Source organism: Triticum aestivum, chromosome 1D (assembly GCF_018294505.1).
Source record: "Triticum aestivum cultivar Chinese Spring chromosome 1D, IWGSC CS RefSeq v2.1, whole genome shotgun sequence".
Classification (NCBI taxonomy): Eukaryota; Viridiplantae; Streptophyta; class Magnoliopsida; order Poales; family Poaceae; genus Triticum; species Triticum aestivum.
Window position 1 is genome coordinate 263,760,460 of NC_057796.1, and position 14,917 is coordinate 263,775,376.

The 14,917-nt window shown below is 46.7% G+C and overlaps 1 protein-coding gene across 1 annotated transcript; it reads left to right on the forward strand.

The window, feature by feature from the left end:
- Positions 1-10,241: 10,241 nt before the first annotated feature.
- On the forward strand, positions 10,242-13,675 carry LOC123181385 (uncharacterized). Its single transcript, XM_044593642.1, has 3 exons — positions 10,242-10,975; positions 12,553-12,733; positions 13,071-13,675. The coding sequence occupies exons 1-3, from the start codon at positions 10,523-10,525 to the stop codon at positions 13,607-13,609; spliced, it is 1,173 nt and encodes a 390-aa protein (XP_044449577.1). The 5' UTR covers positions 10,242-10,522; the 3' UTR covers positions 13,610-13,675.
- The last annotated feature ends 1,242 nt before the right edge of the window (positions 13,676-14,917 follow it).

Consider the following 14,917-nt stretch of genomic DNA (forward strand, 5'->3'; position numbering starts at 1 on the left):
CTTGGGGATTCAAGACGCCCCCGGAATCAGTGAGGAACAAGCTGCACAGTTGATTGAACCCTTTTCTATGGAAGAGCTACATGATGCGGTCTTTGGTATGGAGAAAAATAAAAGCCCAGGCCCTGATGGCCTTCCTGCTGACTTCTATCAACAATTTTGGGATGTTGTCAAATGGGATCTCAAAGGTTTGCTAGATGAATTCCATTTTGGCACTCTGGACATAAGAAGACTTAACTATGGGATAATTACTTTAATCCCAAAAGTGAAAGATGCTACACAAATACAGAAATTTAGACCAATATGCTTAATAAATGTGAGCTTTAAAATCATCACTAAGGTGTTAATGAACAGGCTGAGTAAGGTCATTACACCCATTGTCTCACCAACACAAATTGCCTTTATCAAGGGGAGGTACATTATGGAGGGGTTGGTTGTGCTACACGAAGCTCTGAATACCATTCACCAATAAATAAAATGTTGTTCTCTTTAAGGTTGATTTCGAAAAAGCTTATGACAAGGTCAAATGTCCATTTGTATATAAAATGATGAGATTGGAAAATCTACCTGACAAATGGTGTGACCTGGTGATGCACACCATGATTGGTGGTTAGGTGGGAATAAAAGTCTATGACACCATAGGACCTTATTTTAAAACTTACAAAGGGTTGAGTGATAACCCACAAGTATAGGGGATCGCAACAGTTTTCGAGGGTAGAGTATTCAACCCAAATTTATTGATTCGACACAAGGGGAGCCAAAGAATATTCTCAAGTATTAGAAGCTGATTTGTCAATTCAACCACACCTGGATAACTTAATATCTGCAGCAAAGTATTTAGTAGCAAAGTAGTATGGAAGTAACGGTAATAGTGGCAAAAGTAACAGTAGCATATTTGTAGTAATTGTAACAGTGGCAACGGTAAAGTAACTAACAAAGATCAATATGTGAAAAGCTCATAGGCATTGGATCAGTGATGGATAATTATGTCGGATGCGATTCCTCATGCAACAGTTATAACATAGGGTGACACAGAACTAGCTCCAGTTCATCAATGTAATGTAGGCATGTATTCCGAATATAGTCATACGTGCTTATGGAAAAGAACTTGCATGACATCTTTTGTCCTACCCTCCCGTGGCAGCGGGGTCCTATTGGAAACTAAGGGACATTAAGGCCTCCTTTTAATAGAGTACCGGACCAAAGCATTAACACTTAGTGAATACATGAACTCCTCAAACTACGGTCATCACCGGGAGTGGTCCCAATTATTGTCACTTCGGGGTTACCGGATCATAACACATAGTAGGTGACTAATGACTTGCAAGATAGGATCAAGAACTCACATATATTCATGAAAACATAATAGTTCAAATCTGAAATCATGCCACTCGGGCCCTAGTGACAAGCATTAAGCATAGAAAAGTCATAGCAACATCAATCTCAAAACATAATGGATACTAGGGATCAAACCCTAACAAAACTAACTCGATTACATGATAAATCTCATCCAACCCATCACTGTCCAGCAAGCCTATGGTAGAATTACTCACGCAAGGCGATGAGCATCATGAAATTGGTGATGGAGGAAGGTTGATGATGGCGACGGCGACGGATTCCCCTCTCCGGAGCCCCGAATGGACTCCAGATCATCCCTCCCGAGAGAGATTAGGGCTTGGCGGCGGCTCCGTATCGTAAAACGCGATGAATCCTTCTCTCTGATTTTTTTCTCCCCAAACGTGAATGTATGGAGTTGGAGTTGAGGTCGGTGGAGCCTCAGGGGGCCCACGAGACAGGGGGGAGCGCCCAGGGGGTAGGCACGCCCCCACCCTCATGGACAGGGTGTGGGCCCCCTGGTCTTGATTCTTTCGCCAGTATTTTTTATATATTCCAAAAATATTCTCTGTGAAGTTTCAGGTCATTCCGAGAACTTTTATTTCTGCACAAAAATAACACCATGGCAATTCTACTGAAAACGGCGTTAGTCCGGGTTAGTTCCATTCAAATCATGCAAGTTAGAGTCCAAAACAAGGGCAAAAGTGTTTGGAAAAGTAGATACGATGGAGACGTATCATTGAGACAAGGAGATTCGCTATCCCCCTTACTGTTTGATCTGCCTGTGGATGCTCTTGCAATCATATTGGATAAAGCGAAAAAAGAGGGGTTTGTTAAAGGTGTTCTGCAAGAATTAGGAAATGATGGTGTCAATATACTACAGTATGCTGATGACAATATTTTCCTCATGCAGGATGATGAAGAGAGTGCAAAAAATCTAAAATTCATTCTGACTGCTTTTGAACAGATGTCAAGATTAACTATTAATTTTCACAAGATGAATTGTTTCTCTTTGGGGAAGCTGCTAATAAAGTAGAGAGATACCAGGGGATCTTCACTTGCGAAATTGGAAAAATTCCTTTTAAATATCTAGGTTTACATGTCCAATGTGAGATTGGGAAATAAATCCTGGAAAGGGGTCATAGAAAAAATTGAAAAAAGATGTGCTTGTTGGCAGGGAAGATTACTGAATATGACAGGGAGGGTGACCTTGGTACAAGCTTACCTGACTAATATCCCTCTTTTCATGATGTCCATTTATCCTTTACTAGTGGGAATTAGAAAAAAGCTGATTTTTATAGGGCTAGACTAGTTTGGCAAGAGAATGAAGACAAGAAAAAATACCATCTAGTGAATTGGAAAACTTGTTGCTTACCAAAAGAGCAGGGATGCCTAGGGATTCTGAATCTTGAGCTGATGAATAAAGCTTTGTTAGCCAAATGGTTCTGGAAGTTAGAAACTGAGAATGGAATGTGGGTTGACATTCTTCTTAATAAAAACGTCAAAAAGAATGCATGTCTGGAATAGAGAAGAAACCTGGAGACTCTAAATTTTGGGGAAGTTTACTGGGTGTGAAGAAAATCTATTTCCAACATGTCAAAAAAGATTGGGATATGGCAAAAATACTAGGTTATGGGAAGATTGGTGGGTAGGATCTAAACCTCTAAAAGAGGCATACACAAGGTTATATAACATTAGTTTTGATCATAACATTTCTGTGGATGAGGCCATCAATAAAGGATGGAAAGGATTAAAATCCAGAAGAACCCTCCTAGGGGAATTGGGAAATTTGTGGGCCAGCCTAAAAGTTAGATGTGAAGAGGTTAGAAAGTTTGGGGGTAAAGATCAACCTATGTGGATGCTTACTAAAGACGGAAAATTCTCTGTTAAGTCTCTATATAATTTCCTGATTAAAACTGATATAGGTTTCCCACACAAATTTCTGTGGAAAATTAAAATTCCAGCTAAGATCAAGATGTTCTTTTGGCTTCTTGTGAAAGAAAGTATCTTGACAAAATATAATCTGATACGAAGAGGATGGAAAGGGGATAAGCTATGTGTTTTTTGTGGAAAGGAGGAAAATATCAACCATTTATTTTTCACTTGCTCGGCTGCTAGATTAATATGGAGTCTAGTTAAATGCTCATTTGATCTCAAAACTACTCCTCAAAATCTGAGTGATTGTTTAAATGTGTGGATCAAAACATTCCAGAAACCACAAAAACAACTTGTGTTGATTGAGATTTCTGCTCTGTTTCTGTCCATTTGGAAATGTAGAAATGATATTGTGTTTAGATAAAAAAAACTCTTTATGATCCCATGACGATTGTCAGGAGATTATGCATCTGGATTATTGACTGGGCTATTTTGCAGAGAAAAAACCACAACAAAGAATTCTGATGTTGGGAGCAAAAATAATAGAGCACGTGTCAAGTGAAGTCTATAGGGCGTCGCAGGGATGGAGACGAGGGATGAGAAGATTGGACGCTGCTGCGACTTAGCTTGTTGTGCTGTTTTTTACTACTGTTTAGATTGCCTCTGATAGCCTGAGATGTCGAATGCAGTAGATGATGTAATAGGCCTAGCGAAAGCTGCTACCTATGTCATGGCTTTATCGCTCTCTGTTAGCTTCCTTGGCTTCTTTTCTGAACATGAGTAGCATGGTGGGATGCATGACTTGTTACCTTTTGCGTTAGGCTTGGTTTCGTTAATGAAATCGGAGGGAAACCCCCTCTTTTAATCAAAAAGAATCAGGTGGTGTGTGTGTTGAAACTATGTAATTGAACTCACAAAGTGTAACTGCAAAAACGAAAGCACAGTTACATAAAAAGGTACTCCCTCCGTAAAGACTTTATTGATCTAAACACTCTTATATTTCTTTATAGAGAGAGTGCAATTGTAACAAACAAAAAGCACAACAAGTAAATAACAAAAAAGTGAGACTGCAATTTCACCACACATAAAAGTGCAGTTTGATTTTCTTTTGTGGGTTGTAGCAAATACACAACTAAAAATATGCAAAAGGTGACGGGACATTCACAAAAAGTAATTGAAGCATCATTTTAAGAAGTTGCTACAATTTTTTAAAGTCGGCGCCTTTTAAAAAAAGAGGCAAATGACTTGCGTCATTCATTCATTAAGAAGGAGAATGCATAGTTCAAGCATGGTGAATTCTCGCGGCATGATGGTGCCCAAATGCCTGATACGTCTCCATCGTATCTACTTTTCCTAACGCTTTTTCTCTTATTTTGGACTCTAATTTGCATGATTTGAATGAAACTAACCCGGACTAACGTTGTTTTCAGCAGAACTACCATGGTGTTATTTTTTGTGCAGAAATAAAAGTTCTCGGAATGGAACGCAACTTTTTGGAGATTTATTTTACAATAAAAGAAAAATACTGGAGCCAAGAACCACCGGAGGGGGGCCCCTGGGTGAGCACAACCCACCAGGGCGCCCCCTCCGGGCACGCCTAGGTGGGTTGTGCCCACCTGGTGCCCCCCTCATCATCTTGTGCAATGCAAAATATGTGACATGATATGGCCATCATCATCTTGTGCTTTTGATCTCCATCTCCAAGCATCGTCATGATCTCCATCTCCAAGCATCGTCATGATCTCCATCGTCACCGGCTTGACACCTTGATCTCCATCGTTGCGTCAGGGTCGTCTCACCAACTATTGCTTCTACAACTAGTGCTAACGCATAGCGATAAAGTAAAGCAATTGCATGGCGCTTGCATTTCATACAATAATTATGAGACAACCCTAAGGCTCCTGCCGGTTGTCGATATTACAAAACATGATCATCTCATACAACAACGTATATCACATCACGTCTTGACCATATCACATCACAACATACCCTGCAAAAATAAGTTAGAAATCCTCTACTTTGTTGTTGCAAGTTTTACGTGGCTGCTACGGGCAACTAGCAAGAACCGTTTTTAACTATGCAAAATCACAATGGTGATTATCAAGTTTGTTGTTTCAACCTTCTTCAAGGACCGGCCGTGGTCAAATTTGATTCAACTAAAGTAGGAGAAACAGACACCCGCCAGCCACCTTTATGCAAAACAAGTTGCATGTCAGTCGGTGGAACCGGTCTCATGTACGTGGACATGTAAAGTTGGCCCGGGCCGCTTCATCCCACAATGCCCCTGAATCAAAATAAGACGTTGGTGGTAAGTAGTATGACCATCACCGCCCACAACTTCTTTGTGTTCTACTCGTGCATATCATCTACGCATAGACCTGGCTCATGATGCCACTGTTAGGGAACGTTGCATGGAAAACAAAAAAATCTACGCACACGCAAGATCTACCCAAGGAGATGCATAGCTACGAGAGGGGAGAGTGTGTCTACGTACCCTCGTAGACCATTTAGCGGAAGCGTTTATCAACGCGGTTGATGTAGTCGTACACCTTCACGATCCGCTCGATCAAGTACCGAACGTGCGACGCCTCCATGTTCAGCACACGTTCACGATCCTCCTCGCCTTCTTGATCTAGCAAAACGGGCGAAGTAGTAGATGAGTTCCGACAGCACGAGGCGTGGTGATGGTGGTGATGCAACTATCTACGCAGGGCTTCGCCGAGCACTATGAAAATATGACTGGGGATGAACTAGAGGGAGAGGGGCGCCGCACACGGCTAGGGAATCATGGTGTGTGTTGCCCTTCTCCCTCCACACATATATAGGTGGGGGAGGAGGGGAGGCAGCCTAGGGTTCCCCCAAGGGGTCGGCGGCCGCCTTGGGCGCCTGCCCTAGCCACGCCCCCTTGCCTTCTCAAGCGCGCGGGGGAAGGCAGGAGGGGATGGCGCCCCCCCCCCCCTTTCCTTTCTCCCATGTGGAGGGGAAGGCACGAGGGGCTAGTCCTCCCCCTTTCCTTCCCTAGGGCCGGCGGCCAGGGAGAGGGCGTGCCAGCCCCTTGTGGGCTGGTGTGTGCCTCCCCTTGGCCCATTAGGCCCATATACTCCCTATAGGTCTCCCGGAACCCCTTCCGGTGACCCGATGAATACCTGGTATATCCTGAAACCTTTCCGGTGACCAATAGCATCACCCTATATATCAATCTTTACCCCCGGACCATTCCGAAGCTCCTCATCATGTCTGTCATCTCATCCGGGACTCCGAACAACATTCGGTCATCAACTCACATAACTCATATAATATTATATCGTCAACGAACGTTAAGTGTGCGGACCGTACGGGTTCGAAAATGATGTAGACATGACCGAGACACCTCTCTGGGCAATAACCAATAGCGGGACTTGGATGCCCATATTGGTTCCTACATATTCTACGAAGATCTTTATCGGTCGAACCTTTATGACAACATATGCAATTCCCTTTGTCTGTTGGTATGTTACTTGCCCGAGATTCAATCGTTGGCATCTTCATACCTAGTTCAATCTCGTTTCTGGCAAGTCTCTTTGCTCGTTCCGTAATACATCATCTCGTAACTAACTCCTTAGTCACTTTGCTTGCAAGCTTCTTGTGATGCTGTATTACCGAGAGGGCCCAGAGATACCACTCCGATACTTGGAGTGACAAATCCCAATCACGATTCACACCAACTCAACAGACACCTTCGAAGATACCTGTAGAGCATCTTTATGATCACCCAGTTAAGTTTTGACGTTTGATAGCACAGAAGGCATTCCTCCGGTATCCGGGAGTTGCATGATCTCATGGTCGAAGGAACGTGTATTTGACATTAAAAAAGCAATAGCAATAAACTGAACGATCATATGCTAAGCTAACGGATGGGTCTTGTCCATCACATCATTCTCCTAATGTTGTGATCCCGTTATCAAGTGACAACATATGTCCATGGTTAGGAAACCTTAACCATCTTTGATCAACGAGCTAGTCTAGTAGAGGCTTGCTTGGGACACGGTATTTGTTTATGTATCCACACATGTATTTAAATTTCCAATCAATACAATTCTAGCATGAATAATAGACGTTTATCATGAATAAGGAAATATAATAATAACAACTTTATTATTGCCTCTAGGGCATATTTCCATCAATCCAACCATAGGACAAGCCTACAAGAGGTAAGGTACGTGCAGGGAGATCAAATAGAGTGTATTTGGTACACGGCGCACCCCCCCCTCTCCCCGATCGAAACGGGCCGACCCATTTAGCACAGTAGCGTTAGTTTTGGTCTTTTGCGTTTTCCCTTCCTGGCTGTTCTTTCCTATTTTTTCTCTTTGGTTTAGGCTGGTTTTTTATTGTCCTTTTCCTTTTTCAATTGCATATTTCATGAATTTTTTCTTTTGAAATACGTGAAATTTTTTTCTTAAATTTGTGAACTTTTTCAAATTCGTCAACTCTTTCACTCAAATATGTGAACTTTTAGATCTCCAATTTGTGATTATTTTGGAATTTCTTGAATTATTTTTAAAGTATGTGATTTTCCCAAATTCGTGGACTTTTTTCAAACTCATGATCATTTGTTTCTAAAACTTGTGAACATATTTTAGAAAAATATGAACTTTTTACAAATTTGTGATATTTTTTTCAAAATCGTCATTTTTTCTAAAGCATGAACTTTTACAATTCTTGAACTTTTTTCAAAATCATGAATTTTTTTCAACTCTTTAAACTTCTTTCAAATTTGTCATCTTTTCTTATCGAATTCAAAAAATATCCTTCAATTTTTCCAAGATTCACGAAAAATTCAAATTCGTAATTTTTTTTCAAATTCATGTACATTTTGAATTTGTGTTTTTTCAAATCCATGACCTTTCTTTAGTTTCATGTTTTTTTTCTCAAAATCTTGATTTAAAAAAATATATGAGAATTTCTTTATTAAAAAAAATCGGTAACCTATTTTTTTGTCAACAATAATACATAAACATAAGAGGAGACGAAGATAAAATAGAGCAAATGCAAAAAAAGGCAGGCGAGTGAGCGAGCTTCGGAGGCAGCTAGCTTGTGCGAGCGGTGCAATACCTAGCCGTGGCCCACTTAGCGTCGCGCGGGTGCCAGTGTGCTCGGAGGTACCTGAAGCGCTATTTAGCATCTCTCGGAGATAACCTAGTCCAGTTTTACCATACATAGTGCACACAAAGAAAAGGCAACAAACGAGACAGAAGAAGAGACAAAGAAAAGGCAGCATGTTGATGATGTGAAGTGAATGAGACATAGTTATGTCCCTTGCAACGCATGGACAGTTATTACAGATACAAGTAAAAATGATGAATTTAAGCTCGGGTAGAAATAAAAAGTTCCAGTGGCCGGAAGTAAGTCCGTTTTTGGCTTCGAGATTTTGACCATGCGTTGCCCAACCAACTTGACCGGGAGAAGAAGAGGCATCTTTCACCAAATCAACGTTATTGTAATCACCGCATCATCGTGGGCAGGGTACAACAATAATCTAAACAAGAGCCCCACGAGGTACTAGAGCAGACCTATTCCAGATTCTATTACCAACGCGGTGACTTACATACAGCTGTACACGAATGCCATCGATCCAAGGGCCTCGTCGCCGTGTCCAAAACCACCCGAAGCCGCGGCGAGACTGAACGATAAACTGAGCACATCCGCACATGTAATTTAACCTGTTACAGCTGTGCCCAATCACGACGCTGACCTCGCAATATTACTACTATCACTGTTTCACTAAGCGCATGGAGGGATGGTCAATTACTCCCAAAGAGCCGCTGAAATGAAAATTCGAGTGACCATGGAGGGATGGTCACTCGTACTGATATTCACATCGCTGAGCCGTACGTCTGTCGTGGAGCAGGCAAGGGGTAGTGGCGACATGCAGGCACCAGGCAGGCATGGTTCTGCTCCGGCGCTGTTGCTCATGCCCCCGCGAGCCAAAGCACGGGCTCACTGATCGGTAGTTCCTGTCGCTCCGTGCCCGCCGATCCGGTTCGAGTTTCCGAAACTGAAACGGCGGGCATACAGAGTACGCGTACCCACGGTTGGCGTCGTGAACTCGCCTCGTCGGGTACAGATTGCGACGGCCGGAGATGTTACCCAGTCGGACGAAACCACGGAGGAGACAGGCGTGGAGCGCTGTCCCCCCGTCCCCGTGGCAGCGTCGAGTAGGCCGGCCAAGAGCAGTAGAGCACCACGCGGCGTCACAGCTGGAGCGCGAATCTCGCAATACTAAAGGAGTTGAGGCAGTATATATTCCCCCCTCCACGCGTACAGGTCAACCCTACTTGACCCTGTACAAGAGGCTTGTCTGGGGACTGACTGGGGAGGTATCGAGAGCCCATCGACTGTGATTCGATTCGCCAGAGCGGCCGTCGAAACCGCGCCGAAGCTTCCCTGCTGGTCTCCGCAGTTTAATCGCCGTAAAAACGAGCTGCTACTACTGTCATCAGCAAGTTGACAGACACACCCACTATCAGTTTTGGCAGGCTAACAGACAAATGCCTAGTGTTATTTCTGCCCGTAGAACCTACAGTAGGCGTCTTCCCTAAAAAAAGAAGCTAGACGTCGCCGGCTGAAATCACCGCGCTGATCCGGAACGTTAGAATCCTCAGCATGGGAAACAATTCAGCAAGGACCGAATGTATCAACCGTGAATCAATTCGCTGGGCTCTCATGGCTACAAACATTAGCGCGAGCACCACTACCAAATCCATTATAGATGGTGCCGTCGAGTACAAGACACGAGGCAGCCACCACCAATTATACAAGCGGATTGATCGGCCCCAGATTGTTCAGCTTCACGTACGCCCATGTAGCTAGCTAGCCATGGACCAAGACATAATTCCTACTAGGCTCGTAGCCGTCCCTGGTGGGTGTGCGAGTGTGATTAGTACAATCACCAATGCACGTCAGTTTCCCTTGGAGCCATGTAACCAAAGCCTCCACACCGGTCTCTGAACCCGACCGGCGCCGTGCGTGCGTCTACTTAAGCCCACGCCCACGAGCGGCTGCACGCAGTTCCGTCTTCTCCATCGCCTCCTCACCTGCTCTCGCATCTCAACCCCCGCATAAAAACAAGCGTTCTCCTTTTTGTGCACAGACTGCACGAACGCTCGAAGCTACCGCGCAAGCCGCGCGCGGACGGGGCCAGGCGAGTACGGATCAGTGGAGTACTTAACAGCCGCTGGCTGAGCACAGTGGAAGGCCAGCTAGCTCAGTGGCCTTTTGTGCTCTGCTCTCGCTTCACTCTGCTAAGAAGTCAGCTCGCGGAGAGGAGCGAGTGGCAATGGCGGTGGCCGGCGTCGAGGGCAAGCCGCTGCGGCTGAAGGATCTCCTGGAGCTGGACTGTGACTCGTGCAGCGCCGCCGGCTTCCGCTGCTACCCGCGCCATCTCTGCGTCCCAGCAGCGGCGCCGCAGCGAGCGCGCCACAACGCCCTCCACGAGGCGGCCGAGGCGCCTCGCGGCCTCGGGCGATCGCCCTCCCTGCGGCACCCCTTGCTCTCGATCAGGACCCTCTCGCGCCGGCTCAGGGACGGCTTCAGCTGGAGGCGCCGGGAGGAGGAGGAGGAGGAGGCGGCGGCACCGGTGCCCGCCGTGAGCAGCGGCAGCAGCAGCTCCGACTCGGAGTCGTCGGAGTCGGGGCCGTCGACCGAGAGGAAATCCGAGTCCGACTTCTCAGCAAGCTCCACGGAGAGCCTGCACGCCGGCGCCACCTGCACGAGAGAAGAAGATAAGGAGGTACTGTCCTAATCACCTTCATTTTCTAGCAGTAACTAGGATTAATGGTGGTCGTTAATTCAGTTAGGAGCGCCGGCTTTAATTTGGTCCGTTGCATTATTCGCGTAAGCTCTGGATTGCCATGAAACGGGAGCCCCACATACACGTAGTACTAGTAGGAGTAATTCATTTGGCGAACCAAGGCACGTTGGCCGTATCCGCCATTAATTGCTACGCTTCGATTCGTGCATGCATGTGTACGAGCATCCAATGGAAGCTACGAGGGTACGACAGTGATTGCGTAGGCAACAGCGGTACGTGGTCCTTCGCGGTGGTACTGCACTATTTGTACAGAGTACGTAGAGTAAAGTCGTGTAGCTGTGTAGAGTAGCTTGTCCGACCGTGACGATACTCGTCGACGGAAAGGAACTGTCGTAGTAGTAGTGTACACTGTTATACCCTAGCCAGCTAGATTTACGGCCTCGAATGTTTGACATTTCTCAGACTGCATTCTTTAGTTAGAAGCGAAGCGTGGTACATAACGTAGTACACTTCTTTATTTGATTATTGCTGCAAGTACGTAGATCTACATTTGACGAGTAAAACTATGTCGATAGTAACGCACTGCTTTGCAAATGGTCGCTGCGATGAGATTTGTGCATGCCTTGGAGTTGCGATTAACTAGCTTTTGGTAGCAAAATCGGTGTACTGGTGGAGTGCTCCTCTCTCAAGACAGAAGATGTTTCATCGGTTTGGTCGTCTCACCTAGGTACTGTTAGTGTTAGGTTTCTTTCGGCAATGAGTATAGCCTCTGAAATCCTCCGCATCATCGGCCATAAGGACCATTAGGTTGGTTCCGGAAAAAGGGCTTTGACGTACTGCCGCTAGCTTGGTGGGAATTGCATGAAACGGCACACGCAATTGCTACAGCTCTCTGTCCGGCGCCGGCCTGTTATTCCTGTTCACTCCCGGTGCATGCGGGACGTACTGCAGTGCAGTGCGTGGCTACATGGGGGTAGCTCCGGTGGTCACCGGGAGGGCAGTGGTTGCCGCCGATGGAGCATAAATGTATTTAGGCCGAGGCGCGTAGTTAGTGCGGCTTGTCGGGAAGCGATTGAGCCCAGTGAGCGTTGTCGCTTCCGTCGAGCAAGGTGGCTAGCCGCCGTAGCTTCCATCGGGCCTTTCGGCTCGGACCGACCGAGTGATGGCACGCACCCACTGCTCTGCCCACTGCCCTATCCGTGATGCATTATTTAGCTGCACGCGTGTGTATGCGTCTCTACCAACCACGTACTCGTACCCCGGCCATGTCCTCGTGCGCAACCGTCGCATGTGCCACTGCCCACATGCAACATGGTTCATCAATGGCCGAATTGAATATAGAATGGTTTTGTGAAACCGCGAGGCACCGTGTGTTCTGCTCTGAGACTTTTCTTTTGATTGCCTTGTTTCGTCTGCGTTTGTCTGTTGGGAAAGGGTTAAGATCGCCACCGGCGCGGAACTACCGCGGGGACCTGCGGCGAGGTCGGTCGGCTCGTGGCTTTAACCCACGGTGGTTATGCAATTTCGCGGATGCTGACTGGAGTGCGATGTTGCAGGCGATGGACAGGGGATCCAAGGAGGCGGACGACAAGGAGCAGCTCAGCCCAGTGGCGGTCATGGACTTCCCGTTCGACGACGACTACGAGGACGACGCCGTGGAAGAGGAGGACGGGAGGGTCGGCGGTACCGGCGCGTGCTCGACCTCTTTCAGCGACAGCCTCGCGCAGCTTCACCAGAGTAAGATTTGTTGTAAATGCCCAACAAAAGTGGATTTGTAAATGCGGGATCCGTTCTGCTTCTGTCGTTTGAGTTTGCTCCGACACGGTACGGGCGTTCCAGAAAAGCCGCGCTTCGCGCGACTGCTCATGCGGCTATCCTGCCGGAGAAAGCAAATTGCCCGGATCGAGTGAAGATCCTGCACGGGGCCACACGGCCGGTGACGGTCGGGGAAAAGGCTTGGAACAGTTTCCGGTTCACTTGACCGTGGTTTGGCGGTTGCGCTTATCGGTGATGGAATCGAGGAGTGTCATTGCTTAGTTCTAACTCGTACTACTGTTCCTTTGTGGTGGTGCAGGGAGAAATATACAGATGCACTACAAGATCAGACGACGGTTCGGGAGCGTCGGGGAGGTTGGAGCCGTGGATCTCGACGAAAGCTTCGCCGCCTCGGACTCCGACGGCCTCGGCACCGTCCCGGTACAGCAGCCAGAGTATTTCTGCGCAGCAACGGCACCGACATGTCCCGAGGGTCACCGGAGAGTCGGCGTATGCGAAGACCCCAACGAGCACAACCTCCTCGGCACCGTCTCGGCGGTCTGCGCCTCCGAGCGGCTCCTACTCGACTTCTTCGCCGAGACGCGAAAGAACGGCACGTCAAAAAACTTTGAAGCCGCGGCGAGAATGGCCGAGGGATGGATCCAAGGCACGGGGGTTCGGTGGGGTCTCAAGGAGGTATTGTGCGGCCGGGAGCGCCTTGTTGCGGAGATGGATCGGAGCCAACGGTGGTCAGCACGCGCCGGCGAGGCGGAAGAGGAGCGTGAGATCGGCGTGGTAGTGGCGGGCTTGCTCATCGACGAGCTGGTGACCGACCTGGTCACGGATCTGCTTATGTAGGTTACTAGGTGTCGCAACTACAGTATGTAAGCATACTATGTCGAATAAAACAAAACACTGCAGGTACACGGAAATGTTCAGATGCGCGTCGCGCTAAAAGTTTTTTAGAGCACACGACGGCTGTTTTTGCGCCGAGTCCTCAGTTGCTTCACCATGCGCTGCAAATTTTTAGCGCGCCGTTGTAGCGCTTCAGCAGGCGCGCTAAAATACAGCGCGCAATACACATACATACACAAAAACAAGATAGTTCATAACATAGGTAGATAAAAAATAATACAAAAGGATAGTATAGATTTTTTTTTAAAGGGAAAATCACTTGGCACTTTATTGCGAGTTTACGAGTATAACATCCTGTAGTACATGTGGGATCAGAAAGCTAGGGGGATCATCATCCCAATTATACATCAAATTTGAATCATAAGCATGTCTAGCTAAGAAATGTGCCAAGCTATTAGCCTTCCTTGGGCAGTGCTGAAAACGGATTGAATTGACGTCATGGGCATATAGAAAGCAATCCGCTAAGATCGCAGAGTAAGGCGCCAAAATATCCACATCACCTTTGCATGCCATGATAACCTCAAGGCAGTCTGATTCAACCAGCACATTTGAGCAGCCAATTTGGTTGATCAATTGAAGACCTCGGCGAAGGGCTAAAGCTTCTGCCGTAGCAGAGCTATCTGCATATGTGAAGGGTTCTGCCACACCTGCCACAACTTCTCCTCTGTAGTTACGCATGATCGCAGCGATGGCTCCAGTAGCATCCTCGAAAAAAGATGCATCAGAGTTTAGTTTGTATGATCCTGGTTCTGGCTTCTCCCATGTGTACTTCAATCCTTGGATGTTCCCGGTCTTCTCACCGAGTTGCCCGTTATTGCATGAATAGCAAAAGCTGTGCTGTTTGGGGGTTTAACTCTTTCTCCTTTGCATGCTTCCCTTCTTTTCCACCAAATGTACCACGCGCCAACTGCCAACGTCTCATGTAGACCCAGCTGCCCAAGCACCGGTGAGCTCCCACACGGTCAGCGCAACAATTCTTCCAGTACTACTGAGCCAGAACGATCCACGCTAAGAGCTTGCTTAATGATGACATCTAATCCCAGTGCACGCCAAACTAAAACTGCTCTTGGACAACTGAAAATTAGATGTTTGATGTCTTCCACGCCAGAACGACACACAGGGCATAGTGGTGAAACTTTGATATGTCGTCGAGCCAGCCCAGCCATGCTAGGGATCAAGCCATGCAGCGCCCGCCATACAAAGATCTTAACTTTGCTAGGTATTTCCAGTTTCCAAACTGTTTCCCAAATT